This window comes from Meles meles, chromosome 20 (genome assembly GCF_922984935.1).
Source record: "Meles meles chromosome 20, mMelMel3.1 paternal haplotype, whole genome shotgun sequence".
In the NCBI taxonomy this organism is placed as follows: Eukaryota; Metazoa; Chordata; class Mammalia; order Carnivora; family Mustelidae; genus Meles; species Meles meles.
In genome coordinates, this window is record NC_060085.1 from 61011475 (window position 1) to 61035089 (window position 23615).

The window sequence follows — 23615 nt, forward strand, 5'->3', positions numbered from 1 at the left end:
CCGGGTGGGCGGGGCTGGCGAGCGACCGGAAGCAGCGGTACCCGCGGGCCGGCCATTATTCGGAGCCGGGGCGGCCGTGGCGTCCGATTCCTGAGGCGTCTCTCAACGTCCCAGCCCACGGGCGGAGGCACCCACAGCTGGAGGCGCGGCGAGAATCCCCGGTGAGCGCGGTGTGCTCCGGTCGGCTGGGCGGGCGCGGAGGGCGGTCCGGGGTAGGGGCTGACGCGCCATGGGGCTGCGCGGTCCTCGCCGGCCCGTCCTCGGCACTGGCCCCCAGCTGGTCCCTCCTTAGCTCGGTGTCGGCGTGGATGCCCTGGCCTCGACTTGGGCAGATGCCGGCTCGGGGAAGGTAGTGAGGACAGCGTGTCTGAGTCCGTGTGTGTCTGTGGTGCTGGAGTCCGGTAGCGAGGACCGCCACTCCAGTAGCCAGGCCTGTCCGCTTTTCCTGTCCTTCCTGAGGTGGATGGGGACAGCGTGAGACTTCCTAGAGCCGAGGCTCGCGGACTCCTAGGGGCTTGTTTCTCTGGTAGGGACGGAATAACTTCCATCTTTTAATTTGGTATTATAATGGTATTTAAAAAGCAAACTTCCACCACCCATACCAGCATGATTTAAGGAACATATTTTAACGCTAAGTACGGACCCTGTAAATTCAGAATAAATGCCATTCTTGCAAGGAAGGTCGCTGCCAACCTGTATCAGGGACTGGGTATCCTTACTGTGTTCTTCGTTTTGCAGTTTGCCAGATTGAGTGTTTGTAACGAACTGGCGTTTGGAAACTGTTGCTTTAGCGTGAATGCTGTTTGGCTTTCGGAAGTCGTTAGACGGAAGTATTTTGGACTTTTGGAATTCAGTTCCAGGATTTCAGAATCTGCTCCCACAACCTAACCAGTCCAGTGGCCCTGGACGGCTTCGTTCCTCTGAGCCTTCTTTTGTGCTAACTTATAGCTCACAAGCCTTTCATAAGAAGCAAACAAACTATTTTTTCGGATTTATTTTTATCTGTGAAGTTACAGTAAATAGAATTTTAATAATTTACTGTAGAAAATCCTTTCCCCCCAAGCTTTATTTATCTCAAAATAAACTTTATTCTTTTGAGCAGTTTTAGTTTCACCCTCAAATTGAGCAGAAAACACAGATTTTCCATATACTTCCTATCTCCCATTCATGCGTAGCTTTCCTCACTAAAAACATCCCCCATCAGACTGGGACTTTTGTTAAAATCAGTGAACCTTGATTGACATGTCTTAATCACCCAAATTCTATAGTCATTACATTGGGATTTACTCTTGGTGTTATACATTCCATGGGTTTGGACAAATGTAAAATGACATGTGTGATGTAGCCACCATTATAGTATTGTGCAGAGAATACTATATTGCCCTAGAAATCCTCTGTGCTCTGCCTGTTCATCCGTCTGTCCTCCCAACCCCCGGCCACTATTGACCTTTATATGGACTCTAACGTTTTACCTTTTCCAGAATGCCATGTAGTTGGGATTGTACAGTATATAGTTTTCTCAGTTTGGCTTGTTTCACCTAGTAATAGGCATTTTACGATTCCTCCATATCTTTTCATGGCTTGACAGTTCTTTTCTTTTTAGTGCTGAATAATATTCCATTGTTGGGATGGACCACAGTTCATCCATTCACCTACTGAAGGACATTTTGGTTGCTTCCAGATTTTGGCAGTTATGCATAATGTTGCTATAAACATCTATATCCAGGTTTTTGTATGGATATGTTTTTAACTCCTTTTAATAAATACCAAGGACCACAATTGGCAGATTGTATGGTAAAGATTATGTTTAGCTTTGCAAGAAACTGCCAAACTGTCTTCCAAAGTTGGCTGTACCATTTTGCATTCCTACCAGTAATGAATGAAAGTTCCTTTTGCTTCACATCCTCATCAGCATTTGGTGTTGTCTGAATGTGTTCTTGTGTATTCTGGATTTTGGTTACCTTTTTTTTTTTTTTTTTAAAGAATTTTATTTATTCATCTGACAGACAGAGATCACAAGTAGGCAGAGCAGCAGGCAGAGAGAGAGAGGAGGAAGCAGGCTCCCTGCTGAGCAGAGAGCCCGATGTGGAGCTTGATCCCAGAACTCTGAGATCATGACCCGAGCTGAAGGCAGAGGCTTAACCCACTGAGCCACCCAGGTGCCTCTGGATTTTGGCTATCTTAATAGGTGTGCAGTGGCATCTTATTACTTTAACTTATATTTCTCTGATGGCATATGATGTGGAGCATCCCTTCATGTTTTGTTTAGAATCTGTATATCTTCTTTGGTGAGGTGTCTGTTAAGGTCTTTGGCCCGTTTTTTAAATTGAGTTGTTTTCTTACTGTTGAGTTTTAAGAGTTCAGTAGAGTTCAGTTCTTTATCAGATATGTATGTCTTTTGCAAATATTTTTCTCAGTCTGTGGCTTGTCTTCTCATTCTCTTGACATTGTCTTTCACAGAGCAGAAGTTTTTAAATTTTATCGAAGTCCAACTTACTGTTTTTTTCATGGATCACACCTTTTGTGTTGTTTATAAGTTGTATAAAAGTTATCACCAGGGGCGCCTGGGTAGCTCAGTGGGTTAAAGCCTCTGCCTTCGGCTCAGGTCATGATCTCAGGGTCCTGGGATCCAGCCCCGCATTGGGCTCTCTGCTCAGCAGGGAGCCTGCTTCCCTCTCTCTCTCTCTCTCTGCCTGCCTCTCTGCCTACTTGTGATCTCTCTCTCTGTCAAATAAATAAAATATTAAAAAAAAATTATCGCCATAACCAAGATCATTTAAATTTTTCCCTCTGCTGTCTTCTAGGAATTTTATGGTTTTGCATTTCACAAAAAGTTATCACCATAACCAAGATCATTTAAATTTTTTCCTCTGTTATCTTCTAGGAATTTTATAGTTTTGCTTTTCACATTCAGATTCATCCTGAGTTAATTTTTGTGAAGGGTGTAAGATTTATCTAGGTTCATTTTTTTTTTTTTTTAAGATTTTTGCTTTTCACATTGAGATCCATCCTGAGTTAATTTTGTGAAGGGTAAGATTTATCTAGGTTCATTTTTTTTTTTTTTTAAGATTTTTGCTTTTCACATTGAGATCCATCCTGAGTTAATTTTTGTGAAGGGTGTAAGATTTATCTAGGTTCATTTTTTTTTTAAAGATTTTATTTGTTTATTTCACAGACAGAGATCACAAGGAGGCAGAGGGGCAGTCAGAGAGAGGAGGAAGCAGGCTCCCTGCTGAGCAGAGAGCCTGATGGGAGGCTCCATCCCAGGAACCAGGGATCATGACCTGAGCCAAAGGCAGAGGCTTTAACCCACTGAGCCATCCAGGCGGCCATTTTTTTTTTTTTTTTTTTTTTTTGCATGTGAATGTCCAGTTATCTTGGCATCATTTACTGAAAATACTCTGTTCCACTGTATTTTCTTGCCTTTCTTCCTTTATCAAATAACAGTTTTATTTGTGTGGATCTATTTCTGGACTCTGTATTCTGATCCATTAATTTATCTATTCTTTCACCAACACCATGCTATCTTGATTACTGTAATTTTATCATAACTCTTCATGTGTAGTGTCAGTCCTTCAGCTTTGTTCTTCTTCAGTGTTGTGTTGGTTGTTCTGGATCTTTTGCCTCTACTATAAACTTTAGAATGGGTTTGTTGGTATCCACAAAATAACTTAGCTGAGGTTGTAATTGGAGTTGCACTGAACTATAGATAAAGTAGGGAAGAACTGGCCCTTTGGCAATATTGAATCTTTCTGTCTGTGAATGTGGGATAGAAATCCTTTTTGAAAGTTCCTTTCCATAACCCTCAGATCAGTTACTAAGAATCTGTTCAGTTTTTCTCAGTTATGTTATCCAAGTGCTACATAGTTTAGAACTTAATCATTTGTTTAGACTGTTGTAAAACTTTACTGGCCTTCCTGAGATGTAGCCCTCCCTCCCCCATCATTCCTCCCATATAGATTTTTGACCCTGTTAGTTAATACTACATTCATGCTCGGAGTAGGAAAGGCCTTTCTAACTATGACACAAAACCTAGAACATGAAGAAAAAGATTGGTTGTGTGGCAAAACAAATATAAACAAAGTCACATAAGGTGTATGGCAAAGACATGAAAAAAGGAAAAATTTTCCACTCCCATTATAACAAAGGACTAATTTTATTACAGTGTAATAGATGGTATTACTATTGTGTAGTACACAGTGTGTACACAATAGTCAATATTAAAATGATAAAGTTACAGGGCACCTGGGTGGCTCAGTCGGTTGGGTATCTGCGCTTGGCTCAGGTCAGGATCCCACGGTCCTGGGATCCAGCCCATGTCAGGCTCCCTGCTAAGCTTTCCCCTCTCTCGTCTCCCCTCCCCCGCTGCTTGTGTGCATGTGCGAGCACTCTCTCTCCATCAAATGAATAAGTAAAATCTAAAAACTAATTGTAAGGTCATATAAATTTTGATCCAGCAATTCTTTGAGGAACTTTTCACGTTTATGCCTACACACATGCAAATTGATGTATGCTCAAGGTTATTAATGATAATATTGTTTTTAATAAGAAAAAATTGAAAACTGCATCTGTAATGGAGTGGGTAAGTAAATTACCATACACCTGTATAGTGATACCATGCATCAGTAAGAGACAGGAGGGGCGGGTGCCTGGGTGGCTCAGTGGGTTAAGCCGCTGCCTTAGGCTCAGGTCATGATCTCGGGGTCCTGGGATCGAGTCCCGCATCGGGCTCTCTGCTCAGCAGGGAGCCTGCTTCCCTCTCTCTCTCTCTGCCTGCCTCTCTATCTACTTGTGATCTCTCTCTGTCAAATAAATAAATAAAATCTTTAAAAAAAAAAAGAGAGAGAGACAGGAGGGGCTGTGTGTGACAGGAAAGACTTCTAAGATACATTTTTTTTTTAAGGATTTTATTTTAAGTAATCTTCTAAGTAATCGCTGTACCCTGCCTGCCTGCCTGCTTTCTTTCCATATAAAGTACATTTCTAATAGGACTGTATGTGCTATTATTCCCGTGCTTTTGGAAGTACAGTTCTTCCTGGAATGGCTTGCCTAATACTCCAATGGTCTTTTTATTTTTCTTTAAAGTCCAATCCAAAATAACCTTTCATGAATTCTTTCTGTGCTGGTATGACCTCCTATTAATTTTATTTATATACTATATTGAAAGTGTGTTTACATTTCTGCCTCCTCTGCTTAGTTATAAACATGCTCTGTAAGGGTCCAAGTGTTAAATAAAATTAGTGAGGGTGCTTTCATATGTCATTGACAGTAATGTAACTGTTATAATCTCAAAAGCTTAAAACTTTTTGTACCTTTCAGCCCAGCAATTTTTTTTTTCTGGGAATTTTTCCTGAAAAAATAAGCAGAGATGTAACCAAAAATTCACTAGCAAGGATAGTCATTGTGGCCTAATTCATAATAGGAGGAAATTATAAATAATTTAAATGTCTAACAACAGGATAGTACTTAAGTATGAATGGTCTCATATGCTCTTAAAATAATGATGAAGATTATGTAATATATGTTTACAAGATATATGTGAAAAGCAAGTTACAGAGATGTACTGTTGGTTCCAGTCTTGTGATACAAATTGGTGCAGATGATCAGAAGAATGTAGTACAAAACAACGGCATGATTATTCTCTGGTTTTGTCTTTTCCGATTTTACAAATTTTATGTTTGTAATAAGAAAAATAAATGTTATTTCCAAAAAAAAAAATTTTAGAGAGCCACAAGCCTAACTTCTATATAATAAAAGTAAAATTTATCTGAATATTTTTATTGATATAATGAACAATTTTCAGGGAATTTGAAGTATGTACAGTGAAGCTAACTTAGTTTAGCTTTTTGTGCTAATTGAGAAGGTGTTAGGATTTTGTCTCACGTGTATCAGAATTTAAGACCTTACTTGTTGACTGTAAGGAACATAGGAAGGAGTTCTATTTATAGAAAGATAATAACTGGGGCGCCTGGGTGGCTCAGTGGGTTAAAGCCTCTGCTTTTGGTTTCAGGTCATGATCTCAGGGTGCTGGGATTGAGTCCTGCATTGGGCTCTCTACTCGGCAGGGAGCCTGCTTTCCCCTCTCTCTCTGCCTGCCTCTCTGGCTACTTGTGATCTCTCTCTGTGTAAAATAAATAAATAGATAAAATCTTTTTAAAAAGGATAATAACTGACATTTGAGTCGCTATGCAGGTACTGTTCAAAACTTGAAATGTATATAAATATCAAAATTTTACACAAGGCTGAATATAGTAGGACCTATTATTACCCCTATTCTTCAGGTTAAGAAATAGACTCAGTAGTGAAGTAACTTTTTCAAGATCACACGGGAGTAGCCAGGATGCCCATTGTTAGAGTGGTAGATAAAGATTTATTATAATTAGGTAGAGGAGACATTATGAATAAAGACTAAAGGGATTTCATAACTTTGGTTGCAACAGTGGTCTGGGTAACATCAGTGTGTGTGTCCTTAGAGCCTTGGACAGGGGCTTCTGTCAGAGGAGGCACTGCCCAGAACCTAGAACCTTGCATGCAGGGAGATTCTCATCACTGGAAACTGACTGGGGTCTGGAAATTTTGGTTATTGCTTTGGGTTAACTTTATCAATGATTTCTTGACGTCTTCTAGATGATGTTCTCCAGGCTTTAAGGAAGAAATCAAGCAAGAATTGAGAGGGCCTGGAGAGGAGCCTTTCTTAAATGACAACAATGACAAGAGAAAATTGGGCCCACAGTACTCTGAGACAAGAAGGTCTTGTTAAAGGGAAGGACGATACCTGGAAATGGGGAACCAGCTTCCAAGGAAGCAGCTCCTCTGTTTGGGAGACATCCCACCTGCACTTTAGACAGTTACGTTACCATGAGACATCTGGACCCCACGAGGCACTGAGCCGGCTCCGGGAGCTCTGTCGTCGGTGGCTGAGGCCAGAAGCCCGTACTAAGGCCCAGATCCTGGAGCTGCTGGTCCTGGAGCAGTTCCTGAGCATTCTGCCTGGGGAGATTCGGACCTGGGTGCAGATCCATCGCCCTGGGAGTGGTGAGGAGGCCGTGGCCCTGGTAGAGGAGCTACAAAAAGACCTTGATGGACCAGCACTAAAAGTGAGAAAGGGGGAGGGGAAAATTTGGGGATGGAAGGAAAGAGAGAATTAAGGCAGGGCAAGCTGGGCTGGAGGGTGATCCTGTAATTTTCATAAACAATTAATAGCTCATTAGCAACCCTGTTGTTCATTATAACAGGTTCATGAACTATTTCAGATCATAGAATATCTGTGGAGAAATGGATTTATGATTGGCATCTTGGGCCTAATTCAGAGTTAGCAAAAAGGCATTGATTGCATTTTATCCCTCTGGGTGATGCCTGCTAATGCAGAATTTGGTTGAATAACCTGAGGAACATAGTGTTTCTAAGTGTTCCCCTAAACAGAAGCATATGTATCGTTTGTATAAGTTTATTAAGAATGATGATATAAGCTTGGAGTACAAAAGAATGATTTAGAAAGCTTCATTCTTGAAGCTTTTTTCTTGAAGCTTTCTAAGTCTGGTAGGACCTCCCTTTGTGTGCCCCTAATGGGGATTTTGTGAGCCGAGGGATTGGGTTGAGATACTTACTTTTGGAAAGATTTTATTATTCTTGACCATTAAATTGGGATCTTAATATATTTCCTAGTGTGTGTGAGATCTCTTTCTGTCAGTCTGTAGTCCACTAGAAACATTTGTATATAAAAAGTCTGAAACATAACTTAAACTTAGGAGTGGCACCGAGGATGGGCTTTTATTTTAATCATAAAAATGAAGAATTTTAGAGCTGTATATTTCATTCCAAGGCACTCCTTATTTGAGAGGTAGGAAGGTGGAGGCAGAGAAAGATTCACTGGATTTCCTTATGTTGTATATCTAGCTAGCAGCAAAACCATGTGTTTACACTCTTGGTGCTTCTTCTGTTGGAGCAGGAAGGGATAATAAAGGGGTAAATCAGTAGAAGAGTGTATTGAACCCAGCCAAGTCTGATGTAAAACCAGGTCTGAAGCTAAAACCCATACTCTTAATTATTACTTATTACTTCCCATTCCCTCCTTAGTCCACACCCAGATCTCGCTTCAGTTTCCACCATTTTGTTCAGTCTCAGTGAGAGAGGTCACCGGTGCCATGAGTGGGGCTAGAGGGCCAGCTCCATTGTTCTCAAGGCAAAGATTTACTGCTGTTTTGATGCTTGATACTTGAGGTGGATCTTTGATATCATAGTTCTAGATTGTGGGCAGAAAGAGGTCTGTAGTGGCTAGGTGAGTCTGTTTTCTGGAGGTACAAGAAGAGTCAGCTTATTTTGTTTTGCTTGTTCCTAGGTTCCAGTTCTTGTTCAGGACCAGGACCTTCTTCAGGAAGGGATGAGCACTCCAGGAACAGCAGTTCCTCATGCACCCATTGGCAGCCACGTAGCAACTGAAATTTGCCAAAATCCTTTTACTGACCCAGTGATGTTCAATCTCCAGGATCCTCAACATGGTACTTAGTGATCCTGGCTTTGGACTTTCTCGGGATCTTTATTATGGGTCCTTCCACAACTAGCAGTTAGTTCCCTCCTCTTCTTTCTTGTACATGAAACCCTTATGGTACCAAGTTCTTTCTATTATTCTCCCACCTATCCTTTCCTGGGTCCCTGTGACCTTTTATCCATTCTTATTGATGTTCTTTTATTATTCCAGTCCTGTACATGGAGGTCACTCAGAAGAGGTTTGTAAGTCATTTTATAGCCATCATTGTCTAGTCCTGGGAGTTGTGGGTCTTTCTGAATTCGTTGTTTGTAGAAGAAATGGGACTTGAATTAGTAGTCAGGAAAAGCAGTGATTTCACATGCAGCTTTTGCTCCTTCCTCAGATTCCCCTGCACCTGAAGCTTCTGCCCTTTCCCAGGAAGAGAACCCAAGAAATCAATTAATGGCCCTCATGCTCCTAACAGCCCAGCCCCAGGTAGGTTTGCATTCTCTTTCCTTCCTAAGGCCCTCTCTGCACTACCAAACTGTGGCTGAGGTGTTCTCTTTCATCCTAGTATTTGGGGCCCAGTCAGTTCCTATCTGTCCCTATCTGACTATGTGGGGTTTCCTTAGGTCACTCTGATAGCCCTTGCTCACCTCGTGGCCTCATAATGTATACTTTACTAAAAGTGAAAGGAACTTTTCAGTAGGGGAGCTCCTGGGCATGGATAATCTCACACATACCTGTTGTTTCAGGAGTTGGTGATGTTTGAGGAGGTGTCAGTATGCTTCACTTCAGAGGAGTGGGAATGTTTGGGCCCGATTCAGAGGGCTTTGTACTGGGATGTGATGTTGGAGAATTATGGAAATGTGACCTCCCTAGGTAAGGATTCTGTCTTCCCATCATTCTTACCTTTATTTTCTCAGCCTTTGTTTCCTGATTATGAAAGTAGAATATACTTATTTTGGAAAGCATAGGATATTAGAAGAAAATACAACTTAAACCCAGCCTTTGTAGACAATTACTATCAAAATTTTGACATATTATCTTTCTATATTTTCCTGTATGAGTTTTTTTTTTAATTGGATACATAATTTGTGCCATAATTCAGCCATTTCCTTATTCTAGATAATTTCTGTAATGATCATCTGTCTCTGTAGCTAAGGTCTTTCCTTATTTCTCATTATTTTTTTAGAAGTAGAATTACTAGGCCTAAATGTTTGAATTGTTTTAAGGTTCTTCTCTCATACTATCAGATTGCTTTCCCAGGTGATCTCTGTCCTCATGGAGAGATACCTAACACTCTTTTTGCTCTACCTTTATTGGTACTGTGTAATCCCATTCTTTTAAAGTGTTGCTGATACAATTTTTTAAAAGTTGTAATATCTTTATTCTCTGGTGGACTTTTATCACTAGTAATAAAGTAAGAACATTTAAAAATATTTAGTACCATTTGTGCTTCTAACAAACATGAAAATATCATGATAGCAACGGTGGAAATGATTCTGCCCTTAAGTAGCTTATCATGGTTTGGGAGATGAGCATAGAAAGAATAAATAAGGCAAAGTAAAATAATTGGTATAAGAGTGTGATAAACCTTTTAAGAAAGAAATGAAGAGGACCAAGCAACCAGTACCATTCCCTAGATTAGGAAAGGCCATAAAGGAGGTAACTTTGTGCTAGACTTTGAAGAAAAAGGAAAGATTGTTGTTTGGACAAATATACATTAAAAATTGAGGAATCAACTAATGCACTATCTCATTTGGGCTGAAATATAGATTTATAGTGTCAACTTAAATAGTTGCATACTATCCCATTGTCTGTGTATCATGATTTACATTGACAGCTTTAGGATGCTGAATTTCTATTCAGGAACATTACATGCCTTTCCATTTGTTCAGCACTGCTTTTATTTTTCAGGCCTGTTTTAAAATTGTCCTTTTCTGGATCTTGCATATTTCAGGTTATATTGGTTCTTTGGAATTGGAATCTTTTCTCATGTTTCCTAATTGACTGTAGTTTACATATATGAAAATACTGATTGTTTTGGGTGTGTTGCAACCTTATTATTTTATTGTTCACAGTAACTTACACTGTAAATTTTTATACTTAATTGGAATATATCTTTTACTATCTTAGATGTGCCGATAGTGGGCCATACATTCTGTGGATTTTGATATATGTTACCAGACTGCTTTCTACCAATGATGTACCAACTTACCCTCCCATGAAAAGAGCAGAAGAGGGCCCATCTCCCTTATATGTGCTTTTGATTTCTTCAGTGTTTTAAATCTCTGCTAGGTAGAAGACAAATATTATTTTTTGTTTTTCATTTCTTTGAAATCTTTTCACATTTATTGTGAAATGTTTCACTTCTATTCATATCCCTTCTACATATTTCATTTATTTATGAGACCTGCTGACCCTTTGCCAAGTATTGTGTATGTTTTTCCCATTTGTTTGCCTTTCAGAGTTATTTATGAACTGTTATTTTTAGTCCTTAGGAAATCTTTTATGTAGTATTAAATTTAGCAGCATTTTCGTTTTTGGTCTTTGTGATCTTCTAAGTAAAATTATTTTATTTATTTTTAATATTTTATTTATTGAGAGTGTGCAAGCAGGAGAGGGGAAGGGCAGAGAGAGAGGAAGAATCTGAAGTGGACTCCATATTGGGCACAGAGCCTGTTGTGGGGCTCAGTCCTGTGACCCTGAAATCATGACCTCAGCCAAAATCAAAAGTCAGGCACTTAACTGACTGAGCCCCAGTAAAATTATTTTTCTTTTAAAAAAATCACTTGTATTTTTTTCAGATACTTTTATTGTTTCATTTTTATGTTTAAGCTTTACTACCTCTAAAATTTATCTTGATATATAGAATGACATATGAATCCAGTTTGTTTCTTTGTTTTTTAACCCAAGTGGCTTTTAGTAGTTGTAATGCTATTTACTCAATAATCCATCTTTTCTAAGAGTTTAAAAATGTTTTATGAGTAAATTGGTGAATTTTATGAAAAACACTCACTATGGATCCATATAACTCATGCTGTAAGCCAAAATAAATTCTTGATGGGTCTGAGTTAAACTAAAAAAAAAAAGAGAAGAAAATGGAATTGCTTATTTAGTCTAGCTCTGTGAGGAAAGAGAAATTTGAATCAATTTTAACAAATAAGTTAGGCTTCAACTGCAGTATTGTTGGGACTTCAGCAAACAGATGCCCAAGGGTTTATCCCCTTTGACCTAATGATTTTCATTTGAGGATGAAAGGTTAAGGAAAGGCTTAAAGAAATGGTTCAGAAAGAGGAAAATAAGTAACATGTCTAAGGATAGTACCAGCAAAGTATTTATAATGGTTAAAAGTTGGGCACATCCTAATCCCCCGAGATAAAGTACTAAGCAAACCATGGTGTTTGACTTGGAGTTACATTACGACACTCTCAAATATGACAATTCTGTGCTCTCAATTTCCATGCATTGATAAACTGTTTGGTGGAAAAGCAGATTCTCAGATGGCTTGCGCACACTGTTTCAGTTATAAAAGATTTGTTTATGTTTATATAAGGGATTGGAATAGAATTGAAAAGAAATTCAGGTCATATTGAGTCCTTCCCATATATTACACTTAACCCCAGCCTTCAAACATTCAAGTTGGAGTGGTAGACATTTATACTAATAATTACAGTACAGCATGACAAATGCTATGTAATAAAAGTGTGCACAACTGTGCAAGCCCATAGAAGCTTAGGATAGTAGGACTAGGAGGGTGGGGCTGGAGTGGGTAGCTAGGGAAAGATTTACAGAGAAGGTGGCTCAATTTTATTGAGATATAATTCACATATCTTTTAATTCAGTCATTTAAAGATTATAGTGCGGTGGTTGTTAGTATATACAGAATTGTGTGACCATCACCACAGTTAATGTTAGAACGGTTCATCACCCCAAAAAGAAGCCCTATACCATATAGCAGTCACATTCATTTCAGCCAGATGCCCCTCCACCCCAGCCTTAAGCAACCATTAATCTGCTTTCTATCTCTCTAGATTTGTCTGTTCTATGGACATTTTATATAAATGGAATCATACAGTATGTGGTCTTTTGTAACTGCTTTTACTTAGCATAATGTTCTCAAGATTCATTCATGTAGTGGTGTGCATTAATACTTTATTCCTTTTAATGCTGAATAATATTCTCTTGTGTGTATATATATCACATTTTATTGATTCATCAGTTGATAGACATATAAAAATTTCGTTTCCATCTTTGAGCTATATAAAGGTGCTGTGAATATTTGTGTGCAAGCTATTATGTGGTTGTATGTTTTCATTTCTTTTGGATATATACCAAGGATTGGACTAGCTGGGTGATCTGTAAAAAGATGCACAACCTGTGTTTTGGTTTCTAAAAGGAAAGAAAACTTTATTATTATTATAGAAATTTAATAGAAACAGAAGAGGAAAGGAATCTACACATAAATGAGAGCAGTAGTAAGCAGTAAGTGAGAAATAAGATAAAGCTACATTAAGTCGGATACACAACCCCCAACCTCATTAGCTGGGGAAGCCTGGTTGAGACAGCCTGACTAGAGTCTAGATTGAGAGGCTTCAGGTGAGACTTCCAACTGATCATCCCCATAAGGGCCATACTTGTAGAGCAGATATGATGGGGTCTGAAGTTAAAACATTTGTACCCCTATGTGCTGTTTGGAGTGAGCTACGTTTCTATGTTACCATGTTTTTATATTTTCAAGGAGTCAGGGCTGTTCATGTTTGCTTCCCCTCCCAGGTTATGTACTTGGGAAACTAGCCCCGCCTGTAGGAGGAGGGGATGTGAAGCTAGATTTATAATTCTTGGCATCCAGAAGGGCCAGTTCTGACCTGGAGGCCAGATAATATATTTTAAATAATGAGGCTTCCAAGGTTATTCACATAACCTGAGTCTCACAAACAAGATTCTGTAGCCTGCCTGCATACATGCAGTCTAGGTGGTTGGTTATGCAAGACAAATCATAGAAACATCCATCCATATAAAACACTGGGTCATAAGGTAACTATGTTTAATCATGAGGAGCCAACAGACTGTTCCAAAGTTACTGCACCATTTTACACTCTCACTGGTAGTATGTAAATGTTCTACTTTCTCCAGATCCTTTTTTTTTTTAGATTTTACTTGAGAGAGAGAGCGAGCACAAGAAGTGGGAGGGTCAGAGGGAGAAACAGACTCCCTGCTGAGCGGGGAGCATTATGCAGGGCTCCATCCTCAGACTCCAGGATCATGACCTGAACTGAAGGCAGATACTTACCTGACAGAGCCACCCAGGCACCACAGAATTTCTCCAAATCTTCCCCAGCATTTACAGTCTTTAATAATTTATGATCTTTCTGATTATAGCCATCCTAGTGGATCTAAAGAGATAACTCATTGTGGTTTTCATTTGCATTTCCCTGATGACTAAAGATGTGCAACTTTTCACGTGTTTATTGGCTGTATGTCTGTAAAGAAATACCTTTTCAGAGTCTTGCCTATATTTTAATTGGGTTGTCTTTTTATTCTTGAGTTGTAGGATTTTATGTATTTTAGATACAAATACCTTATCAGATATGGGACTTACAAGTATTTTCTCCCATTCTGTGTCTTTTCACTTTCTCGGTGATACCCTTTGAAGCACAAAAGTTACTAATTTTGATGAATTTCAATTTATCTTTTCATTTGTTGCTTGTGGTTTGGCTGTCCTGTATCTAAGAAACCATTGCGTAATTCAGGGTCATGGAGATTTGTATATGTGTTTTCTTCTAAGAGTTTTATAGTTTCAGTCTTGTGTTTAGTTCTTTGATCCCTTTTGAATTAATTTTTGTATGTGATGTAAGAGTCCAGCTTCATTCTTTCCATGTCTCAGCTGTAATCCATTGTCTCAGCAGCATTCCCCCCCCCCCGCCGCCATTGAATTGTTTTGGTACCCTTTTGAAAATCAGTTAGCCATAAATGTGGAGGCTTGTTTCTGGACTCTCAGTTCTCTTCCTTTGATTATATGTCTATCCTTATGTCAGTGGAACCCTGTCTTCTTATTGTTGCTTCGAAGTACATTTTAAAATCAGGAGTGTGAGCCTTTCAGTTCTGTTATTCTTTTTCAGTGTTGTTTTAGCTCTTCTAGGCTTGTTGAGTTTCCATATCAATTTTAGGATTAGCTTGTCAATTTTTACGGTACGGATGATTGCACTGGATTTGTATATCCGTGTGGGGATTATTGCCATTTTAACAGTATTAAATCTTCCAAATATGAACAAGGATTTGTTTTCAATTATTTAGTCTTTAACTTCGTGCAACAGTGTTTTGTAGTTTTCAGAGTATAAGTTTTGTACTTCTTTTTAAAATTCATTCCTAGGTCTTTTGTTCTTTTTTATGCTGTTATTTCTTAATTTTCTTTTAGGATTGTTCAGTGCTATTGTGTAGAAATCCCATTGTTTTTTGTTTATTGATCTTGTATCCTGCAACCTTGCTGTATTTACTTAGTTTTAACAGGTTTTTTTTCGTAACTTCTTTAGGATTTTCTCCATATAAGGTCTTGTCAGTCTGCAAATAGAGGTAGTTTTACTTCTCCGTTTTCAATCTGGATGATTTCTTTCTTTCTGTTGCCTACCTACCCTTGCTGAATCCTGCAGTCTATGTTGCATAGTGGCAAGAACAGAAATCTTTTTCTTGTTAAGGGTTTTTAGAGAGAAAGCATCAATTGTTCACCATTAAGTTTGATGTTAGCTTTGGATTTTTTGGTAGATCTTCTTTATCACACTGAAGAAGTTCTTCTATTCCTACTTGATATCAAGTGCTTTATTCATGAAGGGGTACTGGATTTTACCAGATGCTTTTTCTGTATCTATTGAGATGATTATGTGATTTTTGTCTTTTATTACATTGATATGGTATATTACATTAATTGATTTTTCAGTATTATACCATATTGCATTCCTGTGATAAATCTCACTTGATCATGGTGTATAATTTTTTTTTTCATGTGTTGGCCATATTATGTGGGCTAGTATCTTGTTGAGGATTTTTATATCTATATTCATAAGATCTATTTGTCTGTAGATTTCTTTCTTTTTTAAAAAAAAATTTTTGTGATGTATTTGGTTTTGGTATCAGAGTAATACGGGTCTCATAGAGTGAGTTGTAAAGTGTTCCTAAGTGTTCTGTTGAAGAGTTTGTGAAAAATTGGTATTCTTTTAATGTTTGGTAAAATTCACCAGTGAAGTACTTTGGGCCTGGGCTTTTCTTTGCAGATGGTTTTTTGATTACTGACTCAGTTTAGAGATCTGTTTAGATTTTCTGTTTCTTCTTGAGTCAGTTTTAGTAATTTGTGTCCTTCAAGGAATTGCCCAATTCATCTTAAATTGTGCAGTTTATTTGCACAGAATAATTTCTAGCATTCCCTTAGAATCCTTTTTATTTCTGTAATATTTGGTAATGTCTAGAGGGGGTGACTTTTGGGCTTATTTTTAAGGGTGTAGGGTATTGGGCTTGTAGTGAATTGGAAAGAGGAAGACCAATTGAGGAAGAGAAGAAAGCATGGACAGTGATAGAGAAGCAAGCAGAAACATGACATGTGTATCTACGTGTAGTTCTCTTCAGCTAGAGTCTAGGGGCATAAAGAGTAATGGCAAGAAGTGAAACAAGAAAGATAGGCAGAGAGCAGATGAGGGCATCTCTTAGGCTGTGCTGGTTACTTGTGCTTTATTCTCTAGGCAATGAAGAATTGTGTATTTTGAGCAGGTGAGTGACATGATCAAATTTACCTATTAGAAAGATAATTGGCAGTGGAATGGACATGGATTAAAGAAAAAGGGAGGGTTGGAAGTAGGGAAGCCTCTTTGTTTCTTGCAGGCTTCCTCAAAGATTGCAGAAAGTAACCAGCTTCCTCTTATCAGTCTGACATTTTCCCACCAAGTCTGCTAAAGCTCAATGGGCCTACACATTGTCTGATTTCTATACAAAAATTTCTGTACCAAAATTAGTTAAAATAGTTTAACCAGCTAATGACTGTATATATAAGAATTTCTGATTTCTCTATTTTTAAGAATTTTATTTTATTTTTTTAAAGATGTATTTATTTGAGAGAGACAGGAAGAGAGAAAGAGAGCACAAGCAGGGAGAAGGAGCAGAGGGAGAGGGAGAAGCAGACTCCCCACTGAGCAGGGAGCCCAGTGTGGGACTCGGTCCCAGAACACTGGGATCATGACCTGAGACAAAGGCAGACACTTAAACTGACTGAGCCACCCAGGCATTTTTTTCCTTTCAAGGCATTTAGAATACATATTTTAAGGCAGTTCTGTCTTTCTGTTTTTGTTTATTGTTTTAAGTAAACTCTGTGCCCAATGTGAGTCTCAAACTCACAACCCTAAGAGTTGCATGCTCTATGACTGAGCCAGACAGGTGCCACAAGAATTGCTAATTTTTAAACCATTTTTCATCTCAGTTAACTACTTGCAGCACTTCCACTTCTTAAAAGCATTTCTACTTCCTTAAAATACTTCTGCTTGCTTAAAGAGAACTTTCCTGAAACCAGCATCTGGCTTAAACTGTGAAACCACTCCTTCATCCAATCACTGTGAATGAGGAAACTGGAATACCAATATTGGATAGGACACATGCCTATCCCTATAGTCAGGTGAAGCAGTGTGATTGGCAGTCTTGCCTGAATCCTGGAGAAAGGGACATCCTGGAGAACCTGACCTAAAAATGTAGTTCAAGTTGACCTTTATTAGGTGTTTTCTATCCTCACCCTCTCATAAATTTATAATGGAATAAAATAGCTATTTCTTTCCTATGTGTTTTCTTTCTATTTGGCTAGAAGAACAGTGTTGTTATCCACTAATAGAAGATAATTTCACTATTATTCACATTATTTTACTTACTAGATAATTTGGGGAACAAGTTCATAATTTCTCCTTATATTTGAATGGTGAAAGTAAGTTGCCAAAACATTTCAAAAAGATTAATTTCTTGTATTACAATATTTGAGAATGTGGAGTAGAAAGGGACTGGCAGTTTACTAGTTCAGCCACATCATTTTATCGATGTATTATGTTTTTAAAATGTCTCTTTCAATTTTTTTTCCATTCTGTATTTCTCTATGTATATTTTAGGATTTCATTTATTTATTAGAGAACAAGCAGACTCCATCCTGAGTGCAAAGCCCGATGTGGGGCTCAGTCTCATGACCCTGATATCATGAGCTGAGCTGAAATCAAGAGTCAGATGCTTAACCAACTGAGCCACCCACGCAGCCTTCTTCCTTTTTGTATTTAATCGAATCCAACTCAGTCCTGATGTTTTCCATTTCTCAATTTTAAAAGGAATCGTGGGAGTATAGATGAATTCTAAGCATTAAGTTGCTTTTTAGTGGATTTTTTCCCTATAGGTTACTTGCTTTCAAGTAATTAAAAAATGTGCACTTGACTCTTCAAAAATTAAAGATAGTTTTAGGGTCCTGAGGTATATTTTCTCTCCATTAGAGTTTCCACCATCCTAGCATCTAGCATCCTAGAGTTTCCATCATCCTAGCGATGAAGAGACAATCCTTTATAAGCCAAATGATTCTCCCTGTTCCATCCTGCTTCCTGAGCTTCATGGTCTGAACAACTCACATATGATCCCATGTTCTCTCTCTGGTTCTTCCTTACATCTGTTTACTCAATATCATTTATATTTTTCCATCTGCTCCATGATGACAGCTTAGAAGTGTCTGAGTGAGTTCTGTGTTAAAACACAATCTTGTCAGTGTAGTATTCTGCTTTGTGCTTTCATTTAATGAAAAGTATCTTCTTTTTGTATTCATATAAAAATGTACCCTACTGGCTTGTTTTAAAGTCATTTGAAGATCTTTTTCTTACTAACACAGGGACATGGTAACATTTGCATTTTAAATTCCTTTTACCAGAATGGGAGACCATGACTGAGAATGAGGAGGTTACACCAAAGCCAAGCATTTCTCAAAGAGCTGATTCTCAGAAAGGAACATCCAAAAGACTTCAGGGAGGAGTTCCTCAGACCTTTGATTTTGAGGAAGCATGTGAATGGCAAGTTTTGGCAAGTCATTGGGGAACTAAAACAGGGGAAAGAGATACCCTAAAGAAAGTTTCCGTCTGTGAAAGAGATAAGAAGAAAAGGACTCTACCAGAAAAACAAGGCCAGAAGTGGAAGGAATTTGGAGAAAGCTTGACTTCAGGTTCTGCTCTTTCTGAAAGTTTAATAGGTACTGAAGGAAGGAAGTTTTATAAATGTGATATATGTTGTAAACATTTCAGTAAAATCTCCCATCTTATAAACCATCGGAGAATCCACACTGGTGAGAAACCTCATAAATGTAAGGAGTGTGGAAAAGGCTTTATTCAGCGTTCAAGCCTTCTAATGCATTTACGGAACCATTCTGGGGAGAAACCTTATAAATGTAATGAATGTGGGAAAGCCTTCTCTCAGAGTGCTTACCTTCTAAACCATCAGAGAATCCACACTGGGGAGAAGCCTTATAAATGCAAGGAGTGTGGAAAGGGCTTCTATAGGCATTCAGGCCTTATTATACATCTAAGGCGCCATTCTGGGGAGAGACCTTATAAATGTAATGAATGTGGGAAAGTTTTCTCTCAGAATGCTTACCTCATTGACCATCAGAGGCTCCACAAAGGGGAAGAACCTTATAAATGTAACAAGTGTCAGAAAGCTTTTATTCTGAAGAAGAGCCTCATTCTGCACCAGAGAATCCACTCTGGGGAAAAACCCTATAAATGCGACGAATGTGGAAAAACCTTTGCTCAGACCACTTACCTTGTTGACCATCAGCGGCTCCACAGTGCAGAGAACCCATACAAGTGTAAAGAATGTGGAAAAGTTTTCATTCGAAGCAAAAGCCTCCTCTTACACCAGAGAGTTCACACAGAAAAGAAGACTTTTGGTTGCAAAAAATGTGGGAAAATTTTCAATTCAAAATCAAACCTCATTGACCATAAGAGGATGCATAGCAGAGAGAAGCCATATAAATGTACTGAATGTGGGAAAGCCTTCACTCAGAGTGCTTACCTTTTTGACCATCAGAGACTCCACAATGGAGAGAAACCTTACGAATGTAATGAGTGTGGGAAAGTTTTCATTCTAAAGAAGAGCCTCATTTTACATCAGAGGTTCCATACTGGAGAGAATCTCTATGAATGTAAAGACTGTGGGAAGGTCTTTGGTTCTAACAGAAACCTGATTGACCATGAGAGACTACACAATGGGGAAAAGCCTTATGAATGTCGAGAGTGTGGGAAGACTTTTATCATGAGCAAAAGCTTCATGGTCCATCAGAAACTACATACACAGGAGAAATCCTACAAATGTGAGGATTGTGGGAAGGCTTTTAGTTACAATTCAAGCCTACTCGTACATCGGAGAATCCACACTGGAGAAAAGCCCTTTGAATGCAGTGAATGTGGAAGAGCTTTCAGTTCTAACAGAAACCTCATTGAACATAAGAGAATCCACAGTGGTGAAAAGCCCTATGAGTGTAATGAGTGTGGTAAATGCTTCATTTTGAAGAAAAGCCTCATTGGACATCAGCGGATTCATACAAGGGAAAAATCTTACAAATGCAGTGACTGTGGGAAAGTCTTCAGTTACCGCTCAAACCTTATAGCGCATCAGAGAATCCACACTGGTGAGAAGCCCTATGCATGTAATGAGTGTGGGAAAGGCTTTACTTACAACAGAAACCTTATTGAACATCAGAGAATTCACAGTGGGGAAAAAACCTATGAATGTCATATATGTAGAAAAGTTCTTACCTCTAGTAGAAATCTTATGGTACATCAAAGAATCCATACTGGAGAGAAGCCTTATAAATGTAATGAGTGTGGAAAAGACTTCAGTCAGAATAAAAACCTTGTTGTACATCAGAGAATGCACACTGGGGAAAAACCATATGAGTGTGAGAAGTGTAGAAAATCTTTTACTTCTAAGAGGAATTTAGTTGGCCACCAGAGAATCCATACAGGGGAGAAACCATATGGGTGTAGTGATTGTAGTAAAGTTTTTAGGCAGAGAAAAAACCTTACTGTACATCAGAAAATTCATACAGATGGAAAACTTTGTGAATGTAATGAGTCTGAAAAAGAATACTCTCCGACTTCAAACCTTCATCTTCAACAAGAAATCCATACTGTGAAGGAATTCTCTTGGTTCCAAAATGCCAATGAGTCAAAGAGAGAGATTCAGAAAATCTAATGTCATTTGTAAAATAGGATAGAATCCCTGCCTACTTAAGTAACCGTTAGACAAATGCCAGTATATGGTCCTTGCAAGGAAAAAATTCATGATTGACCCTTTTATAGACAAGCAGTTTTCATGTGAAAGAAAGTTAATCTAGACTTTCAAGACTACAAAAAACATAAACCAAATTCTAGTTAAAGAATGCTATGTCTTAGACCATTTGTTATGACTCTGGAAAGGGACCTTAGAGCACTTGAAAACTGAAGAACCTTATGAGATGTAATGATGTAGTTGTAAATGATAACAAAAATATCTTTGCATTAAAAAGTGGACATTGTTTCTGAAACGGTGTATATTGTACATTTTAAAAATAGTATCACTGTTACAAAAAGTCTGTTGACTGATCAAGGCAATGTCAGACATGGAGTTGAGTGGGCAGGAGTCTGCAGTTTGAGGACAACTTAAGAGTATTAGATTTGGAATTAGAAGACTGAGGTTTAGGTCCTGGCTCTTTCTCTTACTAGCTATGTAATGTTGTTAAGTCAGCCTCTAGGCCTCAGTATCTCTGTCAGTCAAATGTTGACCTACCTCAGTGGGTGTGAGGATTAAGTGAAAAGCTGTTTGTGAACACACTTTGTGAAATAATTTAGTTGTCGATGAAGTTGAGTGAAAGAGGTATGGTCAAAATCTAGAACATGGCACAATGTAATGTTTGTTCATCATGTCAATATTAGGGCTCTGGGAACTTCAAAAATACTCATATTTATAGTAAGAGGAAGTATGGTAAATAGCCAACTTTATATATAGTAGTCTAAGAAGACTTTTTAAAAAAAGTTTTCAGAATTTTGATGGGATTAATGGGTAATATGCCTAGTTTGTTTTGATGGTGAAATATTGGCTTTTATGGAAAAATATTATTATGTCCAGCTGTTAACACTGATGCCAAGGAATACTATTTTTCAACCTTCAAATTTGAAACCTGACAGATATAGAATGTCAAAATGGAAGGACAGTCCTATGTTGCTTTCTTTGTTTATAGGGAAAAAATCCTCAACTCCAACCCCTGAGTTAATGATTCCTGCCATTTCATTCTCAATTCTAATGTACATTTCACCATTGCTGACATATGAAAGCTTGTTACTCAAAGATTCTGTTCCAGTACTCAACTTACTACCTAAGTTTCACACAGAACCAAGTCCTTAAAGCTCTGATTAAATCAATTCAGAATCCACCCTCTGGTCAGGCCCATTACTGCCTGTGAACAAATCATTCATTCAGTCTTTTCTCTTTTGTACATTTGTAGATTTGATTCATCTTATATTCTTCTTCTTTTTTTCTTTTTTGTTTAGCTTTTATTTATTTATTTGACAGAGATCACAAGTAGGCAGAGGCAGACAGAGAGAGGGGGGAAGCAGGCTCCCTGCGGAGCAGAGAGCCTGATGCGGGGCTTGATCCCAGGACCTTGGGAATCATGACCTGAGCCGAAGGCAGAGGCTTTAACCCACTGAGCCACCCAGGCGCCCCTCTTATATTCCTGAGTAGCTAGTTTTATATTGTAATTCTAAAAACTCCCAGTTCTGTAGCTGGACTATAAATACCTTAATATCCAGATTGTGTTTCTAATAGTTGCATTGAGCTGATGTGTTGATAGTGTTACCAATTCAGCCGGAGTTCCTTGAGGGCTTCCTTGGAGCATTCCTTAATGAATGCTTCTTCATTAGACTGAAAGGTAAACAAGAGTGAAAAATGGAAGGGCCCAAGATTTAAAGTCTTAAAACCTAGGTAAAAGTGAGCTTCTGCCACTTCCTTGGGCAGATGTGTTTATTATTTGGAGCCTTGATTTCCTCATCTGTATAAGAGGGAGGAGAATATCTACCTCACAAGGTTCTTACGAGGTAATGTATATGGAGATGCTTTATATCTCTGCTACAGAAGAATCACTACAGATTATGTAATTACAAAGGGAAAGATGTACTCTAACAGAGAAACTGGCATTCACCTATTACCCATCACTAAGACCAAGACCACCTACATTATGTGCCTCCTCATGTGATGCAATAAGCCAAAAGTGTAACCTGAATTTATTAAGTTTCTTAGACCTAATTGCTAGAAATACAGGAAGCAGACAAACAAGATAAATGACAACCCAAGAAACAAATTTAGAACAGGGTATATTGTATAAGAAAACTGCACTGGATTCTTCAAAAATATGACGAAAAAGGAAGAGGTGATAATTGTCGAAGCTGGATGAATATTGGGAGTTCATTGTACTGATCTCTGCTTTTATATATGTATTAAAATTTCCAGAATGAAAGATATAAGAAGTGGGGGTGAGAGGTTATTTTTTTTTTGATTGTTCAAATCAATTTTATTTTTATTTTATTTTCAGCGTAACAGTATTCATTGTTTTTGCACCACACCCAGTGCTCCATGCCATACGTGCCCTCCCTATTACCTACCACCTGGTTCCCCAACCTCCCACCCCCCGCCCCTTCAAAACCCTCAGGTTGTTTTTCAGAGTCCATAGTCTCTCATGGTTCATCTCCCCTTCCACTTTCCCTCAACTCCCTTCTCCTCTCCATCTCCCCATGTCCTCCATGTTCTTTGTTATGCTCCACAAATAAGTGAAGAGAGGTTATTTTTTAAAAGATGTTAAAGAACCATAATACACTAAGTGCCAGAGATAGACTCACACAAATGCCCAGTTGATTTTTGACAAAGGTACAATAGTAATTCGGTAGAAGAGGGATATCTTTTCCAACAAAGGCTTCTGGTGGAATTTGATATCCATAGGCATATATCCATCCATCCATTTATCCATCCATAGTCAGGATCTAGGACTAATCAAAGAACTCTTAGACTGACATCAAAAGCAGGCTCCATAAAAGGAAAAACGATAAGTTGGATTTCATCACAA

At 38.5% G+C, this 23615-nt stretch overlaps 2 protein-coding genes across 5 annotated transcripts in view; both read left to right on the forward strand.

Moving 5' to 3' along the window:
- Positions 1–32: 32 nt before the first annotated feature.
- ZNF197 (zinc finger protein 197) lies at positions 33–23109 on the forward strand. 4 transcript variants are annotated; one of them, XM_045990046.1, is made up of 6 exons: positions 33–161; positions 6628–7097; positions 8339–8498; positions 8871–8962; positions 9223–9349; positions 18396–23109. In XM_045990046.1, the coding sequence occupies exons 2-6, from the start codon at positions 6699–6701 to the stop codon at positions 20711–20713; spliced, it is 3096 nt and encodes a 1031-aa protein (XP_045846002.1). In that variant the 5' UTR covers positions 33–161; positions 6628–6698; the 3' UTR covers positions 20714–23109. The 4 variants fall into 4 exon arrangements, with proteins under 4 accessions (XP_045846002.1, XP_045846001.1, XP_045846004.1 ...); XM_045990045.1 differs by having other exon boundaries at positions 41–161; positions 6619–7097; XM_045990048.1 differs by lacking the exon at positions 18396–23109 and adding an exon at positions 10607–10930 and having other exon boundaries at positions 41–161; positions 6619–7097.
- Positions 77–23615, forward strand: part of ZNF35 (zinc finger protein 35) — a 42591-nt gene continuing 19052 nt past the window's right edge. Inside the window, exon 1 of the mRNA XM_045990054.1 lies at positions 77–161. The gene's annotated coding sequence lies outside the window, so the exon portion shown is untranslated. The remainder of the gene's footprint in view (positions 162–23615) is intronic.

Excerpts from the sequence above, each read along its gene's own strand:
- ZNF197 (XM_045990046.1), top strand. The coding sequence starts at position 6,699 with ATGACAACAATGACAAGAGAAAATTGGGCCCACAGTACTCTGAGACAA. Across the intron at positions 7,098-8,338 it reads TTGATGGACCAGCACTAAAA|GTTCCAGTTCTTGTTCAGGA; the intron begins GTGAGAAAGGGG and ends GCTTGTTCCTAG. Across the intron at positions 8,499-8,870 it reads TCTCCAGGATCCTCAACATG|ATTCCCCTGCACCTGAAGCT; the intron begins GTACTTAGTGAT and ends CTCCTTCCTCAG.